General features: G+C 47.7%; 2 protein-coding genes across 4 annotated transcripts in view; both read left to right on the forward strand.

The window, feature by feature from the left end:
* LOC102445674 (EF-hand calcium-binding domain-containing protein 6-like) overlaps positions 1-24,328 on the forward strand; it is a 114,314-nt gene that overhangs the window by 29,838 nt on the left and 60,148 nt on the right. For all 3 annotated transcript variants that reach the window (XM_075930303.2, XM_089777895.1, XM_075930302.2), the window contains 3 exons: positions 6,705-6,901; positions 9,376-9,483; positions 11,103-11,168. In XM_075930303.2, the coding sequence (XP_075786418.2) occupies positions 6,705-6,901; positions 9,376-9,483; positions 11,103-11,168 (371 nt within the window). The remainder of the gene's footprint in view (positions 1-6,704; positions 6,902-9,375; positions 9,484-11,102; positions 11,169-24,328) is intronic.
* Positions 1,669-2,921, forward strand: LOC149524517 (uncharacterized). The gene has a single exon (XM_089777896.1). The coding sequence runs from the start codon at positions 1,750-1,752 to the stop codon at positions 2,794-2,796; it is 1,047 nt and encodes a 348-aa protein (XP_089634022.1). The 5' UTR covers positions 1,669-1,749; the 3' UTR covers positions 2,797-2,921.

A 24,328-nucleotide genomic window follows, 5' to 3' on the forward strand; every position in this document is an offset into this window, starting at 1 on the left:
CCATCCCATTCCTGGGCCCACCGCCTTCAAACCTCCCTTCTCCATTCCCACTAAGGGACACTCCTCACGAACACATCCTGCACCAGGAGGTGTCTGTGCTCCTTGTAAAAGGGGCAATAAAGGAGGTTCCCTTACACCTGCGGGGAAGGGGATTCTACTCCTGATATTTTGTTGTCCCCAAACCAAAGGGAGGGGTTCGTCCCATCTTGGACCTCAGAAATTTGAACAAGGCGGTCATAAAACACAGGTTCAGAATGGTGACCCTAGCCTCAGTCATCCCAGTGCTACAGTTAGGAGACTGGTACGCGACCCTCGACCTCAAGGACGCCTACTTCCACGTGGCAATCAGAACCAGCCACAGGAGGTTCCTCAGGTTTATGGTCGGCCAACACCATTTTCAGTTTACGGTGCTCCCCTTTGGGTTGTCCACGGCACCAAGGGTATTCACCAAATGTATGGCTGTGGTTGCGGCGTTCCTCCACAAACAAGGGGTACATGTATTCCTGTACCTCGACGATTGGCTAATCCGAGGTCGCTCATACGAACAGGTAAAAGCTCATGTGACACTCATGAAGGCCCTCTTCCTAAGACTCGGGCTTATGCTAAACGACAAAAAGTCGTCCCTGACCCCCTCCCAGCATCTGGAGTTCGTGGGGGCCCTTCTCGATGCGAGGGTGGCCAGAGCTTTCCTCCTGAGCAGATTTCTCTCCATAGTGGAGCTGATCTCGGGGTTAACCCGGTCCCCTATCACGACCCCTTGGGTCTGCTCCAGGCTCCTGGGTCATATGGCGGCTTGCACGTACATGGTGCGCCACGCCAGAATGAGACCCCTACAGGCTTGGTTGGCGAAGACCTTCAACCAGTCCCGGGGTCTTTGGGACTCAATTGTAACTGTGCCCCCGGAAATCCTGACCTCCCTCCGGTGGTGGACCCAGGAAACCGTGGTGTGCAGTGGGGTCCCTTTTGCTGCCCCTTTCCCCTCCCTCACGCTGGTCACCGATGCATCAGACCTGGGCTGGGGAGCACACCTGGGGTGACACAGGACTCAAGGCCTCTGGTCCCCCTCGGAACATACCATCCAGGAATTGCGGGCGGTGAGGAGGGCCTGCAAAGCCTTCCTACCAAGGCTCTCTCACCGCTCGATCCTGGTTCGTTTAGACAATATGGCAGCGGTCTTTTATATCAACAAGCAAGGGGGAGCCCGGTCACCTCCCCTCTGCAAAGAGGCCCTGCTGCTCTGGCACCTGTGTGTGGAACACGACAGCACGCCACGGGCAGAGTACCTTCCGGGGCTCAAGAATCCGATAGCAGACACCCTGAGCAGATCCTTTGGAGCCCACGAGTGGTCGCTCAAGGATGCTGCTCTCCGTCGGGTTTTCCACAGGTGGGGTTATCCCCTCCTAGACCTGTTTGCATCGGAACACAATGCAAAGTGCCGGAACTATTGTTCCCTACTGGGTGTGGGGAAATGTTCCCTGGGGGATGCCCTGACGACCGTGTGGCCAGAGGGTCATTCTCTATGCCTTTCCCCCGTTTCCGCTAATTTCCAGGGTTTTGACCAGGGCGAGGACCTTTCGATCCTCGATCATTCTCGTAGCCCCCAGGTGGCCCAGACAGTTCTGGTTCCCGATCCTGGTGGACATGTTGTCAAGACCCAATAACACTCCCTCTAGTCCGGGATCTGCTAACTCAACCCTGGGGCGAGGGGATCATGGTTCACCCGGATCTCCGGTCTCTCCACCTAACGGCATGGTTTATCCGTGGTTGAACCAACCTGAAAGGGAATGTTCCCAAGAGGTTCAGATGGTTCTCCTCAGTAGCAGGAAACCCTCTACTAGACGGTTGTACGCTGCCAAGTGGCGGCGCTTCTCGTCTTGGATGTCCCGGAGAGGAGTACACCCGTCCTCGGCTCCTATTCCAACTATTCTTGACTACCTTTTCCAGCTTCGGTCTAGTGGCCTATCTTTCTCTTCTATCAAAGTCCATGTGGCATCTCTCTCCGCCTTCCATCTTGGTATGGCAGGAGTCTCCCTTTTTTCTAACCTGGTGGTTAAACGTTTTCTTACTGGCCTGGAAAAGCTGTACCCCTCGGTGAGGGCCCCGCTTCCCACCTGGGACCTTAACGTGGTCCTCCATAGGCTTATGCTACCTTCCTTTGAACCGCTGGCCACGTGTTCCCTGCTGCACCTTTCATTGAAGGTTGCTTTCATCGTGGCCATTACATTGGCTCGAAGGGTGTCGGAACTAAGGGCGCTAACTGTAGACCCGCCCTACCTTGTTTTTTCCCATAACAATGTAAGACTACGGCCTCATCCAGCCTTCCTCCCGAAGATGGTATCACCATTCCACCTGTCCCAGGAGATTTATCTCCCGTTTCTTTTCCCAAAACCTCACGCCTCTTCTAAGGAGCGGATTCTGCACTCCCTGGACGCCAAGCGGGCGCTGGCGTTCTACATTGATAGGACCAAGCCGTTCCGTAAATCACAACAATTGTTTATTGCATTTGGGGACAGGGTGAAAGGGTCTCTTATTTCCACGCAAAGGCTATCAAGATGGGTGGTGCAATGCATCATAGACTGCTATCACCTGGCTGGTAAAATCCCACCCAGGGTGAAGGCACACTCCACCAGGGCGCAGGCGTCCTCGGTGGCCTTTGGTGCCCAGGTACCGATCACAGAGATTTGCAGGGCAGCCACCTGGTCTTCCCTTCACACGTTTGCAACACACTATGCGCTACCTCAGCAGGCCAGGGAGGATGCAAGGGTGGGCTCTGCAGTCCTCGAATCTGTGAAGTAAATATGTTCCGGTTGTCTTTGTTCTTAAATGGTGCCTTATAAGTGTTGAGCTGTTCAAATAAATCTGTTTATTGTTCACCTCACTTCATGACTCTGGTGGTATGACTGCTCCGACCCCTCCTCCGTGGGGTTAGCTTGGTAGTCACCTACTTTGAATGGGCATGAGCAACCACTCGAAGAAGAAAAGAACGGTTACTTACCTGTAACTGTAGTTCTTCGAGATGTGTTGCTCATGTCCATTCGACTCCCACCCTACCTCCCCTTCATCGGAGTGTCCGGCAAGAAGGAACTGAGGTGGGGCAGCGCCGGCAGGGGTACTTATGCCCCGCCATGGCGGCACCACTCCAGGGGGTGCCCTGCCGGCGCTACGGGTACCACTAGGGAAAGCGCTCCGGAAGACACGGTGCATGCGGTGCGCACACCTACTTCGAATGGACACGAGCAACATATCTCGAAGAACAACAGTTACAGGTAAGTAACCGTTCTTTTCTTAACACTCATGTCCTGTCTGCCATATGGTGATTCATAGGGTACATCTACACAGCAGTGTTATTCCAGAATAACATAGTCCGCATCTACACAGCACCCATTATTTCGATGTAATGTCAAAATTATGTTGAGCTGGAGGACTTCTTACTCCAACTCCTGTAACCCTCATTTTACGAGGATTAAGGGAAGTTGGAGGAAGAGTGCTTTACCTCAGACTTCCTGCTGTGTAGATAGTGCCAAATGCCGAAATAAGCTATTTCGACTTCGGCTAAGTCATTGCATAGCTTAAGTTGTGTTGCTTATTTTGGCTTTAGCCCTGCTGTGTAGCCATGCCAATGCAGTCACCGAGGATCACACTATCACCACTCAAATATTAGAGTAGAATGTGGAATACAGATACAGTATACCCTCACTACAATGACCCCAGGTATCCAAGTCATGCGTTAATTATAGTTAGGAGTTTGTTATAGCAAAAAAGCCCTGCTGCAGGAGGAGGAAGGGTGTGACTGCAGAGGAGAGAGGTAGTACCCAGGGACACAGTTCATTATAACAGGAGGTTTGCTATTAGGAAGAGTGTTTACGGTGAGAGTGTACTGTATTGCAAATGAGATTAATTCATGCAGCAACTCACCAGCATTTGATAGAACCCAAACACTACAGACTTTCATATAATTCTAATACTTGCCTTTCAGTATTCATCTAAAACTGAGTCAGACAGATGTCAGCTATGGATCTCTCTACATTCAGTTGAGACATGTGGACCTTGGCTTGAGTTGGAGCCAGGTCTGTCAGCATCACAGTTGCAATAAAGAGTTAACATACTACTTCATACTAAGGATGTTAAAAGACTAGTCAACTAGTCAGTTATCCAGTAATCAAATGCTTATCAGATAGTCGAGACGACTAGTCACTCCCCCCCCCCCTTATTACCTCTATCAGATAGAGGCAGCAAAGTGGAGGGAAACGGGGGTACTTCAAAGCAGCAGCACCACATGGAGCCCAGGGTATGGGCTCGGTACAGTTCTGCCGCTTTGAAACACTGGCGGCGTTTTAAAGGAGCAGTGCCACACAGCTGATCCCGGGCCACAGCGTTTCAAAGGGGCGGGCTCCATGTGGCATTTCTGCAGAACTCAGAGTCAGCTGGGGACTTCCAGGGGATAGGGCATTTGCCTGGGGAGCACTGGCCCTGGGCTCCACGCGGTGTTCCAACTTTGAAATGCACAAGAGCCTCTATTGGAGCTCTTATACATTTCGAAGGAGGAATGCAGAAGTGCTTATCAACTACTCGAATAATCGATGGAAATTCCATAGACTACTTGACTAGTAAATTAATCGATATTTAACATCCCTGCTTCATTCATACCTTTTACCGACTCAGAATCAGGTTATTAGTCGAAAAACTTGCCTACAGATTCTGGCTTGCTGGCCAGGGAACCTCCTCCTCCAAGTACGGTAAAAAGGGTGGTCAAATTTCAAAATACCTATTATCTTTTAGGTGTTTGCCTTGTCATGAAATCTTTACAGTTATAAGGACAGTCCATATTTCATTGTACCACAGTTCAGTAGGAATTGTCATCACATTTTGCCATTAAAGTCCAATACAAAATTTAGCTGCTAATAAAAAAAATAAATTAACTTACAATTTTGTTTAAAATGTTGATTTGTTCCTGGAGCATTAAATAAGGGTCAGGAGATATCTAGGAAGCTGGAATGTTGTTATAAGGCAAATGTCTTTAATAATTTCCTCCAAAAATTGTTTCATTCCTGTACACAACTACAATGTGTGCAAATATGTTCCCCTTTCACTGCAACCCATCCAGCAGAGCACTTTCCTAGTAGCAAAAATATGATGGATCTTAACTGAAATCAAATGACATCTAAACAGTAACTTATAAAAATGTTTTTATGAGCTACAGAAATTGAAAGCTGTATACAGGCCGACCAATGCTGGGGGCGGCAGGCAGCAAAGTGGGCAGCTACCCCAGGGCTGGGTAATTCAAAAGCACCTGGGGCTTCTGGCTGCTGCTGCTATTACTGCTAAAGGCTGCCTGGGGTAGCGCAGCATGGCATTGTCTGGGCAGTACTGATGGTTGCTGCCATCAGACCCATACCTTTCACCTGAGGCCCCACCCCTTCCAGGAGCATGGAGCTGGCCCTAGCCCTACGTTGCCCAGGGTCCTGGCCTTCTGTCAGCACCCCTGGCTGTATATTCCCTTTTCCATAGAGACACGCTCATTCAGATCATGATATTTGCCCAAATCCTTCTCCTATATTTCTGAGTTGGTCTCTTATCAACATCCTTTTCAATCAAAATTGTCTGTATGACAGAAATTTGAACCTCTTGTTCCATCTTGCTCCTGGGTCAAAGCCTCACATATGGTTATGGGTCTAGATAGAGCTGTCCTGTATCTAGATTTCACAAGTAAATTGTATATTGAAAATATTGGATTTTTATATTATTTACATTAATAAAACTCTCTGGATATGATGTCTGCATTGAGTAATTTCAGCTCTGAGCCACAGCAAACAGTCACTTTGATATATGCTAGGGACAAATTTAGGATTATTAATGAAAGTAGTTAAGGGAGAAAGCGTCAATGGGAATTTTGAAAATGTGCCCAGAGCCGCTAACATGTTCAGGATGAGTGGGTTGAAGTACATGACAGTGACCTACTTTTTTTTCATCCAAGTGTTGGTCACCTGAGAGCAGGGCAGTAGAGTTCAAACAGATGACCAGAGAGGCAAGAGCAGGCATTGTGGGAAGAATGCCAGAGGCCAGTCATGACGCTGTACTACGCCACGGTGTCCACGTTGGCACCCCAGTGCCTTTTCCAGAGCGCAGCAAGTTCTGTGCTTCTCGCAGAGGTAACCCTGGAGCTAGTGTGCACTAAGTGCCTTGCCAGTGTGGGCACCTTGAAAGTTACAGCACTGCAGGGCTGATTTACTGTTCAGTAACTTGCCAGTGTAGACTTGGCCTACTTTATGGCAGCCTATGCCCAGCAGCCTATGGGTGACAACACAGTCCGGAATTCTATGCCCCCTTGCCACCATTTCTGACATGCTGCTGGGGCTTGCAGACAAGCCTGCTGTAGTGGGAATTCTTCCTTGGATGGATCTGCTGCAGGATGAAAGAGCCACGGTGGAGGGAAGACTCCTATCAAAGGACTGCTTCTGGCTGAAACCCTGGCTCCACAGAAGCCAATAGGAGCATTGGTAGTTAGTTCAATGGAGCTGTGATTTTTGCCTATTATGAGAAAGGTGGCTGAATATAGCCCTTGGAAATTGAATGAATGCGCTGATCATGGAGCAGAATAAGTATTAAGAAAACTCATCAGTGACCAGTCTGCATATTTAAGTTGTATTTAAATAAAGCAAAGTCTGATTCACTTCTTTCTGTGTTTTATTTTTGTTTTTTTGAAGGTTGGAAAAGAAGCTTTCTTGTCAGTCCTACAAAAATTTGACATGCATCTCAAAAAGGAGCATTTTAATCTTTTCCTGGCAAGATGTGGCCTTGAAAACAGCCAAACAGGGATAAATTATTTGGATCTTCTATGGAACTTCCAGGATCGTAGTGACAGAGGGATCACACACAAAATTCGCTTTAATCCCAAGCATAAGTTCGTATGAAGACATTGCTTGTTTATCATTGCTTTTTCTGATTATATATGGCTTTAGCAGAGCTGCACTCCCTTTCACAAGACAGAATTAAGCCCAGTGACTCAAACCAGAAAGAGAAGTGACAATACGATGGGGTGACCATATTTACAAAAGTAACATCAGGACACCATTTGGGGCTGGCCAGAGCTTGCTGGCATCATCATGAGTTAATGGCTGCTTGCCTGAGCCCCATACCACCTGGAACGAGGGCTGGTTGTCTGAGCTCCCTGGCTGCCCGAATCCTGCTGCTTAGCATCTTGTGTTGCCACTGGCCTCCCCAAATGTTTTTCTTACCCTTTTTTAGGGGAGACCACTTTTTTTTTCAAAAGTGGGTATTTGCTCTTGCTGCTCAGAGCAACTTGCAAGTGGCAAGAGCAAGTGGGACAAATGTCCATGTTTTCCAAAAAAAAGGTCAGGATATCTGGGAAAGGGCTTAAGAAGAAATGGGAGGTATGGTCACCCTTCAATACAATGTAATGGTCCTTTTCTAGTTGAAAGCAGCCGCCCTCTGTGACTTCCATAGGCCTCCTGTGCTCTGTATCTGTGGAGTCTGTGCCTAATATGGAACACTTTGCAAAGTGGAGGCTTTCTTGCACCTGACTAACATGACAACCAGGGACGAGTTAATAGTCTGAAATATTGCATTTCTGACCAATAGCATTATTTCTGTCATCCAGTGGCTCATCAAGCCTCTATTGTATTTTTCCCCCGTACAACACTCCTGGAAAAAGGGCAAATTCAGTTAGGGAAAGGCTCACTTCTCCTTCTACATCCCCAAAAGAGAATCTCTCCTTTCTGGTGAATGGGAAAGGTCTCCTCAATGCAAAGGCTTTAGTTCATTTTGTGGTTTTAAGAAAACCATCCCTTAAATGTACATCCCTCATTGTGGGCATCTCTAAGGACTAGAGCTTATTCTTAACCCTGGCCAGTAGAAATTTTCATGTACTGCATGGGTCCCATTTGAGATAAGGGTGGTTGAATACAGACCATTAGGGTATGTCTACATTTCATTCCTCTCTCGAGAGGAATGCAAATGCAGACACCCAAAATTGCAAATTAAGTGGGGATTTAAATATCCCATGCTTCATTTGCATAATCATGTTATGGTGCTATGTTGAGGAAAAAAACGGGGTTATTTCGAGATAAAAACCTTCCCTCGAAATAACCCTTTCTCCTGAGGTTTTCTTTTTGCGCAAAAAACCCTTTTCCCACCAGATCGGTAAACCTCCTTTTTGGGGGCATAAGGATCTGGTGTGAAAAGGGGTTTTTGCACAAAAAGAAAACGTCCACACTATTTTTTTCTGCAAAAACAGCTTGCATAAATGATGCAAATGAGGTGGTGTGATCTGCTAATTCACACCTCATTTGCATACTCGCTGCCAGCAAAACCGGCAGTGTAGACATAGCCTCAGAACTTGCATGACTTAGAAAGCTGGAGATATCTACTTCTAGATGGGACTTGTAATGACTGAATCTGCCTGCATCACAAGATAAGTAACCTGAAATAACCCTGTTAACAACCAGTAAAATTATCCACATGGAAAGTCTTTGGAGAGACTCTTGTCAGTCTGACCCTTGTCAGTCTGAGCCATGCTTCCTCAGTGCTGTTCTCCTGCCCTCTGCTGTGGGAGTTTCAGTACCAGAAAACCTTAAATCACTGTTACAGAATTCGGTTGAACAATAATAAAATGTGAATAGAAACATAACAGTCCATGAATAAATGAATTATTTCACCATCTTATTTAATGAAATACTTACTCAATTGACATTATGTTTATTTTTCAGAAATCGATAATGCCATTTTCCTTTTCAAATCTTCATTTTTTAAATGTTTTTAATTCCATTTTGTATTTACAACAACATAATGTGGCCAGCTAGCTATTGTTCCTCTTGTTTGTTATTTGCTAAGCACTAATAATATGGTTGGTGCTGTAATAGACAGGCTGTGGCCCACAAATGTTGCAAGCTAAAGTATAAATAGGTAAGACAATGTGTATTGGGAGACCCATAGGTGGGAACTACATAGTTAGTTAATTCAGATTTTCTGTATTTTTATTGCCATTATGTGAAACTATTGCTCTTCTCGGTGGTTACAACATTTGGGCCCTTTGTCCTTGCATCAGATTCATCTGAAATTTGTATAAATTCTTAGAGATGTGCTGTCCTGTTCTGTTGCTCAGAGAAATTCTAGAAAATTACTTGTAGTCACAGCTGCTCATGGTTTCATGTTTGTTGTCTCTCAGCACCTTCCAGAGCTGGGAGCCGGCTGGCCAGAAAACATTTCAGTTCCATTGAATCTGCATTTATGGATGGAATGTTGGTCTGTCAGAAACCTGTTAACCAGCTCTACTTGCAGTACAAGAACCTCAATAGAACAGAGAATGTATGTGTGTTACCTGTATTAATCCTTGCTTTTAAATTGCATCTTTTGTAGATTTCATCGAGAGGGGGGCATCAGCCCAGCTTCCACTCTGACTGCAGTTGAAGCCAAGTTGGCAAATTTGTTTCAATCTGATTTTCTTTCACTCCTGGCCACATTCCAGTAAGTGTCTGATCAATTTTGTTTCGTTATGGTTATGATAGATTGTGAGCTAGAACTATTGAAAGTGCTAAAAAAGAGAGAATTTCTACCACTAAAAAAGAGAGAATCCATAAGCACTGGAACACAAATTTTAGAATGAAAGAGAAGGCGTTTTTACAGCGATTGGTTCACCATGGGCCCCCCAAATGCCTAAAACTGTGTTTTAATGAAATAAACAGAATGGTCATTTATTCGCAATCACCCACGCTTTTCTGAAAAGGAGGTCAGTGATGATGCCACCTTCTCAATAATATGGAGGCAAACAAAGGGTCATTGGCTTTTAATGAGATTAAGATTTGCATCTGAAAGCCCTGCTAAGGCTCCAACCCTGCAAGGGATCTATCAGTGCAGAACTCCACTGCAAAGTCCATCTGATATCAACCTATGCAACATCAATAGACCCTGTAGGAAGGGAATCCCTGAATTTTATTAAACTGGGGTAGCTGACTGTACATCACCCACTCCTGGTACCCCTGCTGTAGGATGTGTGACTGGAATACTCTGTGTTCTGAAGTGCCTTGTCCATTACTCCCTCAGGCTGCTAGAATTTATCCTGGTGGCTCCTAGGATCAAGGTGCTGATAAGCCCCATCTCTCCTTGTGCTGTGTGAGGCTCTGGTGTCCCTCAGGGTTTTTTCACAGTTATGAGTAGATCCCATGTCCTGTGTTTATTGCTGATGGAGCTTAGCTAAAAATTGGGATGTTCTCAGTGCCCTGAGGGAGAAGATGAATTTGTTTTCTCTCACACATGGTCAGTTAAAATCACGGTGTAACCTGTAACTCGTGATCAGTCAGTATATTCTGTTAAGATGCAAGTCACTGAAGGTTTGCAACTGATATGCTATACATTGGGGTAGGCAATAGGTGTACTGTATGCTAAATCCGGACTGCTAGATGTTTTTGAACCCCCAAATCTTTTTTTAATTTAGTATTATTAGCATTTTAGTTTTTTAATTTTCTGTCAACTCTGGATCTTGACTATATCTTGACCAAGAAATTTGGACAAAAAAATAATTGATGGTGGTTATTGCCCTAAATCCTGTCTCCAATGAAGTCAAACTAGTCTGACTATGCATTGGAGAATACCTTGAGAGATGGGGGTAAAAGAAGTAGGAACTTTCCCATACAGCTACTGCTGCAGTTTCACATGTGGAGTAGTCTTCCTGGTGCCTGCACCCCGATCAGTGGATTCAGGAATCAGAAAATTCACGGATTCTTTTCACTCATTAGCCAAACCACTTTCCTGCTTCCCTCCATGTAGCCATTGTGCATAAAGGAATCCCTGGAAAGATGGACTCTTCAAGCCATGCCCCATTTCTACATAGTGCAGCCATTACCTCTTCTGTGACAGTGCCTTGTACGCTTGTGGAAGAAGGGACAGGGTTTGTCCTTTATTGCACAAGGTAAATGACTTAGGAGAAACCTTGGAATGGTATTGAGCCTTCTATTTGAGCCATGAAATGTGGTCCAAAATGATCTAGCTGTGTGCTTTCACTAATCCAGGGCTCACTTGTTTTCACTATATAGGCTAATATGTTTTCAGAATATCATTCGTCTGATTCCCTTTTCTGTATTTCTCAGAAAAATTGACAGGTTGGAGAGAGAGGTCATTAGTCAGCAGGAATTTCAAGCAGCAATTGAGAGCAGGTAAGAATAAGTTTCTTTTGTTCCCCTCATCTGTGATTATGAAGTTGTTATAGACAAGTTTTAGTATCATAGGGATGTTTCTTAGCTTTAACATTACCAGCCACTGCAGTGTGTCAGTGGTATGAACACATGTGAAATGATGAATGGCCTTGAAGAGTCAGAGAAATAATGGATTTTTTCAGACACATTTTTTCCTCTTTCAAATTACATTTGTGTGAAAAATGCAGTTTGAATCTTTTTAATACTAAAAAAAGAGAGTGTAATGCATAAAAAATAACTGGATCTGACTCTCCATTCTGTTCCATTGGTTTCTATGCCAATGTAACCTTGATATTTTCAGTAGAATGGCACCACCATAAAACTGGCATAATGCAGCAGAGAATCAGGCCCTTCAATTAAAACCACCTTACACCAATTAAAAACAAAAAATAAAGCAAAAGTCTGATCCTATAAGGTGCTGAGCACCTTCAGTTCCCACTGAAGTCAATAAGTGAAGTTCTTGGCTTCTCATAGACTCAGACTTTAACTGAATATAACAGAATCACCAGTCCTAATCAATCCCTAGTGAAATCAATCCCTAGTGAAACAAACTTGCCCTCTGTCTTCAAATGATCGCCCTTTCTTCATAATGGATTTGAAAACTAGATCAGGTGGTTTGTTGTTGATTATCCTTTGATCTTTTTTGACCATTCTTAGATAGATAACATGATTTATTCTTTTGCTCTACTTATTTGCTTCTAAATTAAATTCTGTTATCATCGGGTCATATGAAATGCATGGAAGAAAAAGGTTTTGATTCTCTAACTATGTACTGCATGATCCTCTCATTGGGTGTGTCTAGACTACATGCCTCCTTCGACGGAGGCATGTAGATTAGCCAGATCGGAAGAGGGAAATGAAGCCGCGATTAAAATAATCGCGGCTTCATTTAAATTTAAATGGCTGCCCCGCTCTGCCGATCAGCTGTTTGTCGGCAGATCGGGGGAGTCTGGACGCGATGCCCCGACAAAGAAGCCTTTCTTCATCGACACAGGTAAGCCTCGTGAAACCAGGTTTACCTGTGTCGATGAAGAAAGGCTTCTTTGTCGGGGCATCGCGTCCAGACTCCCCCGATCTGCCGACAAACAGCTGATCGGCAGATCGGGGCAGCCATTTAAATTTAAATGAAGCCGCGATTATTTTAATCGCGGCTTCATTTCCCTCTTCCGATCTGGCTAATCTACATGCCTCCGTCGAAGGAGGCATGTAGTCTAGACACACCCATTGAGACAAAACTGGCATCACGCTACAAAAAGAGACATGACTGTGGCCAGGAAATTAATATAAACCATGCACCTGTAGATAAAAATTGGCCTTTAATCCGCATACAATGCATGTATCCTGGGGGGTTTTGCTGCATGATTCCTGTTTCCATCCTGAACTGGCAGCAATTGTACTTATTTATATTCCATTTCATTATGTTTTTATCCTTACATCATCATCATCTTGATGCTTTACCATAATTAGCTTTGAGAAGTGAACCACAATGATGAGTCATATGTACAAAAGTTTCAAATTTTGGGGAGGGGGGGGTTAAGCAAGTTTTGTTAATGTTGAAACATCTTTGCCACTAGATGGCAGAATATCCTTTGTTTGGGGGAAACCATCAATCCTGCTTGCAAATATTTTGCTGGACTCAAAGATATCTATGCTCAAGGAGGCAAATTCCTACTGATTCTCTCTGATTGGCTTATGTGTAGAAAGAATAAAGCGTACCGCTGAATAAGTCAGTACATGTATAGCTCTTCAACAGTGCTAATGGGTATTCTTACTCTAAATATTCCCTACCACAATAGACATCTTAATTAACTTCAGCTTATAAAAGAACATGTGATAGAGTTTGACAGAGATAATAACATTTAAACAGAAGAAAATCTGGATCCATTTTGACTGCAGCTAAACCACAAATTAGTTGCTGCGATCCAGGACAAACACACACTACAGCAAATCCTGACATACTTGATCAGGCCTTCAGATGGACAGGAAATAAATGTTTTACATATTGGGCTGAGTGAAGATTCTGAATTTTGGCCCAGGATATTTCATACTGGCAATTTGTGCTCAGTCTGAATACCCTGTTAGCATCTGAAAAGAGGCAATGGATCTGATTCTCTATTAGGTTACATTTGTTTCACCTACCTGAATCTTCACTGATTTCAGAGAGGTACCACTGGTGCAAAACTGGTATAAAGGTATGGAGAATCAGGTGCCAAGACCTTACATCCGTGCTGAGATTATTACTGAGTTTTATTTATGTGTTACCTTACATCTGTGCTGAGATTATTACTGACTTAAGGAGTAGGAAGGATTCTTCACTGATTCGTTACTCAAGTATTCAAGTATAGCTGTGAAAAGTGGATGTAAAACATCTTGGCTGTGTCTAGACTGGCCAGTTTTTCCGGAAAATCAGCTGCTTTTCCGGAAAAACTTGCCAGCTGTCTACACTGGCCACTTGATTTTCCGCAAAAGCACTGACGATCTACTGTGCGAAATCAGCCGCTTTTCCGGAAAAGCTTTGCCGCTCCCGTTTGGGCAAAAGTCCTTTTTGCGAAAAACTGTTGCGCAAAAGGGCCAGTGTAGACAGCTAGCTAATGCTTTTGCACAAAAGCAGGCTAAATGGAAAAAAGCGGTTTGGACGCCGGGAGACCCCGTAGGAGCCCTGGACTTCCTGGTAACCCGAGCTCTTAAAGAACACATAGGCTGCTGAGCGCACATGGCAGGAGCGTGCCACAGAGCTCTTTGCCCTGAGGTCTGCCACAGCACCCCTGTCCTGCCCAGCAGCCATCTGAGCCAGCCATGGCAGCTCCGGGCGCTGAGCCACCTGCACCCCCAGTGCAGGAGGCCCCCAGGGGCCGGAAAAGACAGGCCCCCTCGTGGACCCCCAGGGAGCTGGAGACCCTCCTGGACCTCTGGCAGGAGGAGGAGGGCCTCTATGACACGAGGTCCCAGCGCCGCAACGCCGACATCTATGGCCGCATGGCCCAGGCACTAGTCCAGCATGGACATCCAGCCCGGAACCTCGAACAGGTCCGGGCTAAGGTCAAGGAGCTACGCCTGGGTTACGTGCGAGCCAGCAAGGGCAGGGGGCAGAACCAGACACCTGCCCCCACTATGACCAGCTGCATGCCATCCTTGGCCAGCCAGCCCCGCAAACCCCGGATGTGCCCATAGACACCTGCGTGCACCCCCTCGTCACCCAGACCACCGAGGCGGGGGAAGGAGACAGCAGTGTGTCGGAGGAGGAGGCCAGCATCGCCACCCAGCAGGCCCCCTCCAGCAGCCCCTCCGAGGCCGGGGAAGGATCCACCAGTGAGTCTCTGAGTCTTGCACTTTGTACTCACAAGGGCGGGGGCCGAGGGGGGGAGCCTGGCACCCGGAGGGGGAAGAGGGAGAGCATGTCACTCAGGCCACATGAGCTGCACTGGCTGTGTAGCATTAGACAGCAAGCAGCACATGCAACTACGTGCAGCCTGGTGACCGAGTGGCACGTGGCTACGGCAGGCAGCTGCAGGGCACGCCTGGGACTCTGCTGCTCACACACATTTCGGCGGGACCAGGGGGAAGGGTGGATGCTGGCTGGAACCGGCCAGGGCCCCAGGGACTCAACCCAGAGCCCTCACCTCCGCCAAGGGTGCAGCACGGAGAACAGCACACTGTCCCATGCCTGGCTGTGAGGCACAGCCAGCTGCTCTTGGGTAAACCACAGCGTCACAGCCCTGTGAGCGTGGCCCCCACCGAGCCCCTCACCTGCTCCCGGTGCCTTGGCTGGCTCCCCGAGGGAATTCCCCACTGTGGCCACACATGTCCCTGGGCTACGTGTGTGAGGGATAGTGGGAGGGAGAAGGCGGGGAAGCGCTCGGACTGCCCATAGGGCCACCTGAGTTTTGCTGCAAGGATGGGACAACTCCCCCCCCCAGTCATTCTTCTGGTTCCGTCCAGGAGATATCCCACACTATGGGGATCTGAGAGCCCAGACCACCTCTGCCAGATGTGCTCCCAGGCACTGTGTGGGGATTCATCACATTCCCTGTCAAACACCAGTGATTAGCCCAAAGCCTCACAGTCTCCACCGGCAGGGAGTTCCACAGATGAACGCAACACAAGCGCCCTTCCGCCCTCCACGGGGCCAGGACACAGACTGGTGGTTACAATACATGGAGGAAGACCCTACTCCAGGGGTGGTCCTCCTTGCAAACATACAACACGGGGAGCAGGGGGTGAACCAAGTGGGGCCAAGCCACACTACTGTGGGGTCACCTGGGCTCGGGGGGTGGAGGGCATGAGGTGTGGAGACAGTGGCCGGCCTGCCTGCCTGACCCATCCTTTCTTCTCTTCCCTGCAGCGGGACCAAGCACAAGCCGGAGACCCTCCAGTCCGGCAGCAGCGGCACCCCCAGCTTCCCAACCACGCAGGCACAGGCTCCGCCACCGGGACCAGCTCCTTCGCCAGCACGTGCAGGCGGTCGAGCGAATCGACGCCTCGATTCGCGAGCGCGTCCAGGGGGACCTGCAATGGTGCCAGGAGGCCTGGGCCACCTTTCAGGCCGAGTGCACGCGTGTGGCTGACTCCATCACCACCCCCACAGCACACATAGTGCACGCAATACATTATGGCATGGCCTTACCCCATGCCCCCGCCATCTCTCCCCTAGCACTGCCCATGCCCCCTCCTGCCCCTGCAATGCCCCCTCCTCCTGTCGCCCCTGCAATGCCCCCTGCTCCAATGCCCCCTCCTGCCCCTGCAATGCCCCCTGCTCCTGCCGCCCCTCCAATGCCCCCCTGCTCCTGCCGCCCCTGCAATGCCCCCTCCTCCTGCCCACCTCTCCGTGTAGCCTGCCCCGATGCAGCCTGCCCCGCATGTACAGGTCTGCCCCTGCAGGAGCGCTCGCAGGTGCCACCCCTCCCAGGAGTAGCTCCTCCCCCTCCCCGTCCCAGTTGAAGGTCTCCTCCCCCTCCCCTTTGTAAATACAAATAGACAATTTTTCGGTTGATTATTGTGTTGGTTATTGTGTTACTCGAGGTAACTGTAATAAATGATTCGAGATGCCAATTAGCCAACTAAATTTAAAGAGGATTACAAAATGCCGACACCAAATTCTGTATCTATCGCCAGTCGTCCCTTTAAGTGGTCATTGGTTTGTGGCTCATAAATAAATACTGACACTTTTAAGTAAAATTTAAACCACAACTATATTAACATAGATTACAAACAAGCAAGAAAGGTTAAAAGACGCACACAAAAGAATATGTAACATAGTCTAGACGCAGGGGACGATTGTAGTGTTGCTGGCAACCTCAATCCTTTGGTCCTTCCGGGCCTCGGTAGAGGAACAGCCAGGAGATCCCTCGAAGACGACTGGAATTGGGTACGCTGACTCGAGCCTTCCACACGAACCACGAATCCTCTTCCTGTTCTTCGGGACAGCTCGGACAGGCGATGGTGGCCTAAACCCTAGCCTAAACTAAAAAGAAAAACCCTAACTACGTCCGACGCACCCGACGAACATTCACGATGACGGCCGATGTGCTTGGAACCGACGCTTTATAATTGGGGGGAGGTAAGGGGGTGGGGGCGAAGGGTAGGGGATGGGAGGGAGTCATATGGGGAGACCCAGGCGACCCTACTATGAGGCTTGTGCGAACATGTCTGTCAGGGCCTCTGATGCGCACCTCATCCTGGTGCGCCTGGAGGACAGCAGCTGTGTGGGGCTGTTCGAATGTCTGTGCCTTGGCTGCCATCCATGCAGGGAGGAAGGCCTTCCCACTCCGCTCCACAATGTTGTGGAGCACGCAGCACGCGGCCAGTACCTCCGTTGCATTCCGCTCACCCATCTCGAGACGGGTGAGCAAACAACGGAAGCGGGCTTTCAAGCGTCCGAAGGCGAGCTCCACCTGATTTCGGGCCCGGTTAAGGCGGTCGTTGAACCAGGCCCAGTTCTGGTCCGGCCGCCCTGTGTAGGGCCGCATTAGCCAGGGCAGAAGGGGGTAGGCTGCGTCCCCAATGACGCAGATGGGCATAGGCACATCCCCGACAGTCAACTCCCGCCGGGGGAAGTAGGTGCCCGCCTCCAGCCTGCGAAAGAGTCCAGAGTTGCGGAGGATGTGGGCATTGTGTGCCCTGCTGGACCAGCCCCCGTAGATGTCCAGGAAGCAGCCACGGTGGTCCACGAGGGCTTGGAGAACAATCGAGCAGTACCCCTTCCTGTTCGTGAAATGGGCTGCTCGATGCTCCAGGGCCCGGACGGGGATGTGGGTTGCATTCAGGGCTCCCCTGCAATTGGGGAACCCGAGGGCAGCGAAGCCGGCCAGCGTAGCGTCCATGTCGCGCAGGCGGATGACTCTCGGTAGCAGGACATCATTGATGGCATGGACGACCTGCAGAAGGGTGCAGAGAAACACAAGGGAACACATCACATAAAGCAGGGGTGAGTGTGCGCTCCCTTGGGCCCCCCTCCCGTGATTCCCTCTGTCCTCACACACGCACACACACACACACACACACACAGCCCCCGCCCCCTCACCAGCAGGCCTGTGCAAGGGAGGGATGGCCCAAATCCCTGGGGGTACGTCTACACTACAGCGCTAGTTCGAACTAACTTAGTTCGAATTAGTTAATTCGAACTAAGCTAGTTCGAACTAACGCATCTAGAACTAAAAACTAGTTCGAACTAGCGTTTTGCTAGTTCGAACTAGTAAGTCCACATTGAGTGGACTCTGAACAGGGCTTAAGGATGGCCGGAAGCAGTGCCGGCAGGGCATAAAAGGAGGACTTAGAGCATGGAGATGCTGTCTCAGGCTAGCCGAGGGCTGCGCTTAAAGGGTCCCGACCCCCACCCCGGACACACAGTTCTAAGGGGTGCCCCGCTTGCAAAGAAGTTCTGGCTTGGAGTGCCCTGAGTGCCCACACTGGGCACATCACACCACTCGGCCATCAGCCCGGCTGCACTTGCCGCAGGCTGCCATCTGCGGAGAGGGAGTAATTGGGGGGCTGCAGGAGAGCTTCCACCCCCAGAAGCCCGCAGAGCCAGCCCAGTCCTCCCCATCGGGGGCTCGTACCCCATTCCTCCCTCACCTCCTTCCACTTACCCTTCCTTAGCCCCCCTTCTTATTGATGTACAAAATAAAGATAACGTTTCTTCCAACATTGACTCTGTCTTTATTGAAAAAAAACTGGGGGAGACTGGGAAAAGGAGGTGGGAGAGGGGAAGAGAAAGGCTGGGAGAGGGGAGGGCAACTAACATGATCAGGGGTTGGGAACAGGTCCCATATGAAGAGAGGCTACAGAGACTGGGACTTCTCAGCTTAGAAAAGAGGAGACGGAGGGGGGACAGGATAGAGGGCTCTAAAAGCAGGAGTTGGGTGGAGAGGGTGCATACAGAAAAGCTCTTCATTAGTTCCCATAAAGAAGGACTAGAGGACACCAAAGGAAAGGAATGGGTAGCAGGCTTGAAACTAGTAAGAGAAAGTTGTTGTTCTTCCCAAAGCAAATAGTTAACCTGTGGAACTCCTTGCTGCAGGAGGCTGTGAAGGCTAGAACTAGAACAGAGTTTAAAGGGAAGTGAGATAAAGTGATGGAGGTTGGGTCCATGGAGTCCTATTAGCCAGAGGGTAGGAGTGGTGTCCCTGCCCAAAGTTTGTGGAAGGCTGGAGAGGGATGGCACGAGACAAATGGCTTGGTCATTGTCTTCGGTCCATCCCCTCCAGGGTCCCTAGGGTTGGCCGCTGTTGGCAGACAGGCTACTGGGCTAGATGGACCTTTGGTCTGACCCAGTACGGCCATTGTAAGCTCAGGGCTCAGGGTCGGGGGTCTCAGTGGACCCCCTTGATTTTCATGCACACCTGGTCCTGGGTGGCCAGGCTGGCAGCTCTCCTGCCCTAGACGGCCACTTTCCTGTGCCTAGTGAGGAGATCGTGGACGAGGTCCACGATGTCCGCACTAGCCCAGGAAGGTGCCCGCCTCTTGCGGTCCAGGGCAAGCTCCCGGGAGCCGCCAGCCTGGTCCCGGCAAGAGGGGGTGGGCTGGGGGGCATCGGGTGGGTGGCTCTGTGCCGTGCCAGGTGCAGGGTCTGCTAGCTGGGTGCTGGCAGGCTTCCACCTGGCACGGGCACCGTAGCCAGCCCGTGCCCCTTTAAGGGGTCCGGGGCCGGGAGGGGGGCATAGAGTTTCCCTGGTGTTGGCCAGAGTGGCCACCAGGGAAACCTGGGGAGGGCTAGCCTCCCACTAGTTCGAACTAAAGGGCTACACAGCCCTTAGTTCGAACTAGCTAGTTCGAACTAGGCGTTAGTCCTCGTAAAATGAGGTTTTCCTAGTTCGAACTAAGCGCTCCGCTAGTTCGATTCAAATTCGAACTAGCGGAGCGCTAGTGTAGCGCCTATTAAAGTTAGTTCGAACTAATGTCCGTTAGTTCGAACTAACTTTGTAGTGTAGACATACCCTGGGTGACCCAGCCTGGAGTCTTGGCTGCCCCGGGCATGGAGTGCAGCACCCTCACCATACCCCACTTCCCCTGGGACTTACCTCCATCACGACGACACCGACGGTGGATCTTTTCACCCCGAATTGCTGTGCCACCGAGCGGTAGCTGTCCGTGGTGGCCAGCTTCCACAGCGCGATGGTAACCCTCTTGTCGACGGGGATGGGTGCAAGCAGATGGGTGGTGGCTCTCTGTAGCATGGGGGTGAGCCAGGCGCACAGCTCCAGGAACATCCGCTTTCGCATGTGGAAATTCCGGAGCCATTGCTGGTTGTCCCATTGCCTGAGGACCAGCCGGTCACACCAGTCCGTACTGGTGTCCAATCTCCAGACTGGCCTCGCCACGGTGGGGTGCTGATGCCACAGGGATGCCTTGGCCTCCCTGGTGAGGGAGTTGAAGGCGATCTGTGCCTCCTGGTCCTGAAAGACGAGGGCATCGGCCTGGAGCACCAGCTGCAGGCACTCGAAAATGGCCAACAGGGTCCAGAGCAGGCACATGGCCACCCACGGCTCCATGGCAGACAGAGCAGAGCACAAAAAAGCAAAATCAGGAAAAAGCAGTAGGGGGCAAAAGGGTGGTGTCCCCAAAAGTCAGAGGGCAACCACCAAACCTGCTATGGCTGTCAGTCCCTGCCAGAGGTCCTAACTCACGGAGCAGGAGACAAACAGCTGTCCGGCGAGACCCCTTTAAGCACGTGTCTGAACGGAGCTCCAGCCCCGCCCCCGGAAAGGTCTGGTGGCCTTTTGCCCTCTTCAAAATGGTTCTGGGCTTCTGCTTTTGCGCAATAGCGCGCCGCCAATCTAGACGCGCTTTTCCGCAAAAGCGCATCGTTATAACGATAACTCCGGGACCAATCTAGACACGCTTTTCTGGAAATACTTTTAACGGAAAACCTTTTCCATTAAAAGTATTTCTGGAAAATCATGCCAGTATAGACGTAGCCCTCCTTTGTGAATTGGGAGCATTATATGCCCACTGTGACTGACTCTGAGCGGGTTTAACTGTCTGCACAGTGGTTTTGTAGACATATTTTTGATTGTTGAAACTGTAATTGAATGAGAAATAGAGACAAAATTGAAGTCTGTGAGAGTTTTGCCATTAACTTTAGTGGGGCCAGGATTTTACCTCTATGTTATGCTATTAGACAACCTTGATTAGAAGTTTCTTAACTTCTGTACTTGTATGTTGTTGAAAGTCTAGTTACTAAAGAGTTGTCTCACTTAAAAAGCATATTTAAAAATTAACAGAAATTTAGTAACATTCCAAATACAGCTATCTGAAAAACAGGAAAGTGATTTGAGAAAGATGTCAACATTTGTAAGTATCCATTTTGCAGGGTTTGAAATGGACCCCGTTTCCATGTTTTACTAAACTTTTCGTGATATTGTAACCAGTTTTGTAACAATTTTTAAATTAAATTTTCTAACAAAATAATATTCAACATGTGCAATGTACCAAAATCCAGGGATTATTTTTAATGAAAAATAGGTTTTAGTAGATGAAAACCTTTGATGATAATTTAAAATTATTTTGATTTTTTTTAAAGCGTGGCAGAAAAAACCTGTAAAAAGCAAAGTCAAGAACTTCAACTCTTTTTGCAAATGTTTTGTTTGAGAAGAGAGGTCTTTTTTGACAAATACATTTTTATGCAAAAAGTTTTGACCTGCTCTGATTCAGTGAGCATGTGACTGTTTTGTGCTCTGTCCCTCCCTGTCTTCTCTGCGCAAGCTGAAGCTGTCCATCCAATCTGCCTTTTGAGGCACCCAAAATTTTGAATACCCAAAATTTTAGAAGTTGAAAATGTTGTACTTTAAACAAATATCAAAAGCTATCCTGGGAAAATTCTTTTGAGGCCTCAACAATTTGCAAAATGTCATTTTCTGAGGCTTTTAAAATCACCTAAGCATAATTAGCCAAAAAATTGCGCTTAGTTTTATATAAAGATGTAAGCAACTTTGCTTCACCCCATTATAAATTATTTTTTTTAATGCTAGTCAATACTAAATTGTACAGAGGCAAATCCTGTTATGAGGCAAGCAGGGAGGAAGCTAGGTAACATTGCATGGTAATTTGCACTGTAAAACATGTATGGTGCTGCTCGGGAGTTCCTTCTGTTACAGGTTACAATATCACCCAGCGGGCTGTCTCATTGCATTTTGCAATGCTGTTTACTGCTCCTTTTTTCCCAGGAGCAGTGTGCTCATGGTAACTGCTACTAGCATGATCTTGTTAGGGATGGCATCATACACACTTGTTGAATCATGATTGGGGCCTTTGGGCATCACTGCAATGTAAATAATTCATAATAATTTTGTCCTAGCTATGCCCATATTTGTGGAAACTCATACCCTCTATGAGAATGGCACACACCTGTTCTCCACGGCAGGATGTCTCTCTACTAGCATAGTCCATTGTGCCAGGTTAGAATTCCCTCCCGGTGCCCTGCATTGCATGCGCTTTGGCTGTTGGGCTAGTTTTTTCCTCATTGTCATCTTTTTCTGCATTATACACCTGCAACCTTTTAGTTCATATGTATGCTTCTCGTTAGCATAAATAAAGTCAGGTAAATTTTTTTTCCAACCCTTTTCCACGTTAATTTTTTTTTCCTTCACCTGCACTTTTGAGTGGCTCTAGTCAGCTTTGCTATCTGTTAGCATACCACTTGTTTCCTAATTGCCTATTAATCCTATTACTACAACATAGTCCTAGGTCTCACTGTTAAAACTCCAACCAAAACCTCTTCTGTTGCTTATCCAGGTTATTGGAGATGGTCCCTGCTTCAAGTTTCAGCTGGCAAACATGGAAATTCTTCCTGTTTTTTGGAAATTGTTCCCTGAGGGAATGTCACTCTCCACAAGTATTTCTTGTTCCTTTTGAGAACATGCTTTCCTGCCTTGTTTTTTAATCTCGGGACTATTGTGGGGTGCATTTCCACCCATAGCACTGTTGGTGGGGGCTAAGTCAGCTCTCAGGACCTCTAGTCTATTCTAACTCATGCTGACTAGTAACTGCCCCTAACAGGCCTTTCTCCCAGCTGTGGAACTTTGTGCATAGCAGTGGTCCATCCACTCACTCTCCAGTGGCTGCATCCCAGACACTCCCCTATGCTGGGCCTGTGGAGAAGGATAACAAAGCCATTTCTGCCAGTTCTACACAAGATTCCTCTGCTCTGAGTGAATCCCCTACTAACCCAATAAGCAGGCTTTCCACTTGCTTTGTGCTCCTGGAGCAGATCAAAAGAGATGGAATGGTGTCTCAAAATCTGGCCCTGTATTTTCAGTAACTAATGTGTGATTCCCATTAATAAGTTTACTGTTACTGCTGTCATTTTAAAATGCAGATCGAACCCATTTTTATTAGCGGCTGCTCTAAACTATAAAGGATATTGTAAAGCTTGCCAGGTGCTCTTGAGGCACTGCATAAATTTAGTTTGTGTGCATGCATGTGCATGTGTATGTGATCTGACTTGGGTGACCTATCCATATGAAGTTCTTTTTCTGACAAATTTAGTCCTTTTTTCTGTTTGTGAATTGCTCACAAATTGAATGATTTCTTTAAAAAATTATATATTCTGTGAATAGTTTTATGTGAATGAATCTGGAGGTTAGACTAGATGGCCATGAGTGTCACTTCCAGCCTTACATCGATAGCTTTCAGCCTGTCAGTAAGCCTGCAAACTGTTATCTATGACTGTCTATTGGATACTGTCAGAGTGATTAGTTTCCCTGGTATCATTCATGCTCCCTGGTTGATTAACTGAAACTCTGATAAGCAGAAGAAGGGCTTGAACAAGCCACTCCTGATTTGCACCTGTGAGCGAGTTACGTGGTTGTCAAGTAGACACAAGATAATTCAGTGAGCAAATATGCACGTGTATAAATATCTGTGGAAAACATAAGTGATAGAAACATTGGTGAAGCAAGTATTTTAATTTGAACTTTTCTTTTCATGTCAAAATAAAAATCTGATGATGAGTCCTGTAAATCTTTACCAAGAATGTTTTAAAGTCCTTCCCTTACAAAGTCACTTGTGGTTTTAGTGGAGAACTATGAGCCTCTATGGATCTGAGTTTGAAACTGAGACAGGGACACAACAGAATCAAATCTAATGGTCTTTTATTTAGCCTCAAAAATACAATAGTCTCTGAGCCCCAGCTCCCCCTGGCTGAATACCATTGTATACTAAGCTAAATGTTAGTATTCCTTCCAGTGGGAATACAAAGGGAATCTAAATCCTCCCATCTTCATCCGTTTCTTTTCATGCTGCTTCAATGGAATGCACTTTAGTTATAATTAATTAGCAAAAATGACAAGACACTTGTACTGAAGCGAACTGTTCAAATGGAATTGCAATCTGATTACAGCATTTCTGTACTACTGTTACCTGTTACAGACTCTTTGAATTCAAGATCACACACCAATTTGTTCACTCCCTTTTACTCTGTTAGATCCTCCAGAAGGGACTATAATCCTCTCTGAGCCAGAAACAAAACAAACCTGATTCTAATTTAGGACTGGATTCTGGCTGCATCATATGAGTGTGTCTGGGAGGGAGAACAAGGTGACCTCTCACTCACTTTGTATCTGTATGCAACAATTATCTAGACCAGTGGTTCTCAAACTTTTTGGCCCATGGCCCACCTGGCTCCC

This window comes from Pelodiscus sinensis, chromosome 4 (genome assembly GCF_052426305.1).
Source record: "Pelodiscus sinensis isolate ZL-2025 chromosome 4, ASM5242630v1, whole genome shotgun sequence".
In the NCBI taxonomy this organism is placed as follows: Eukaryota; Metazoa; Chordata; order Testudines; family Trionychidae; genus Pelodiscus; species Pelodiscus sinensis.

Bases quoted from the DNA above. Each gene is read 5' to 3' on its own strand.
- LOC149524517 (XM_089777896.1), top strand. From the start codon at position 1,750: ATGGTTTATCCGTGGTTGAACCAACCTGAAAGGGAATGTTCCCAAGAG.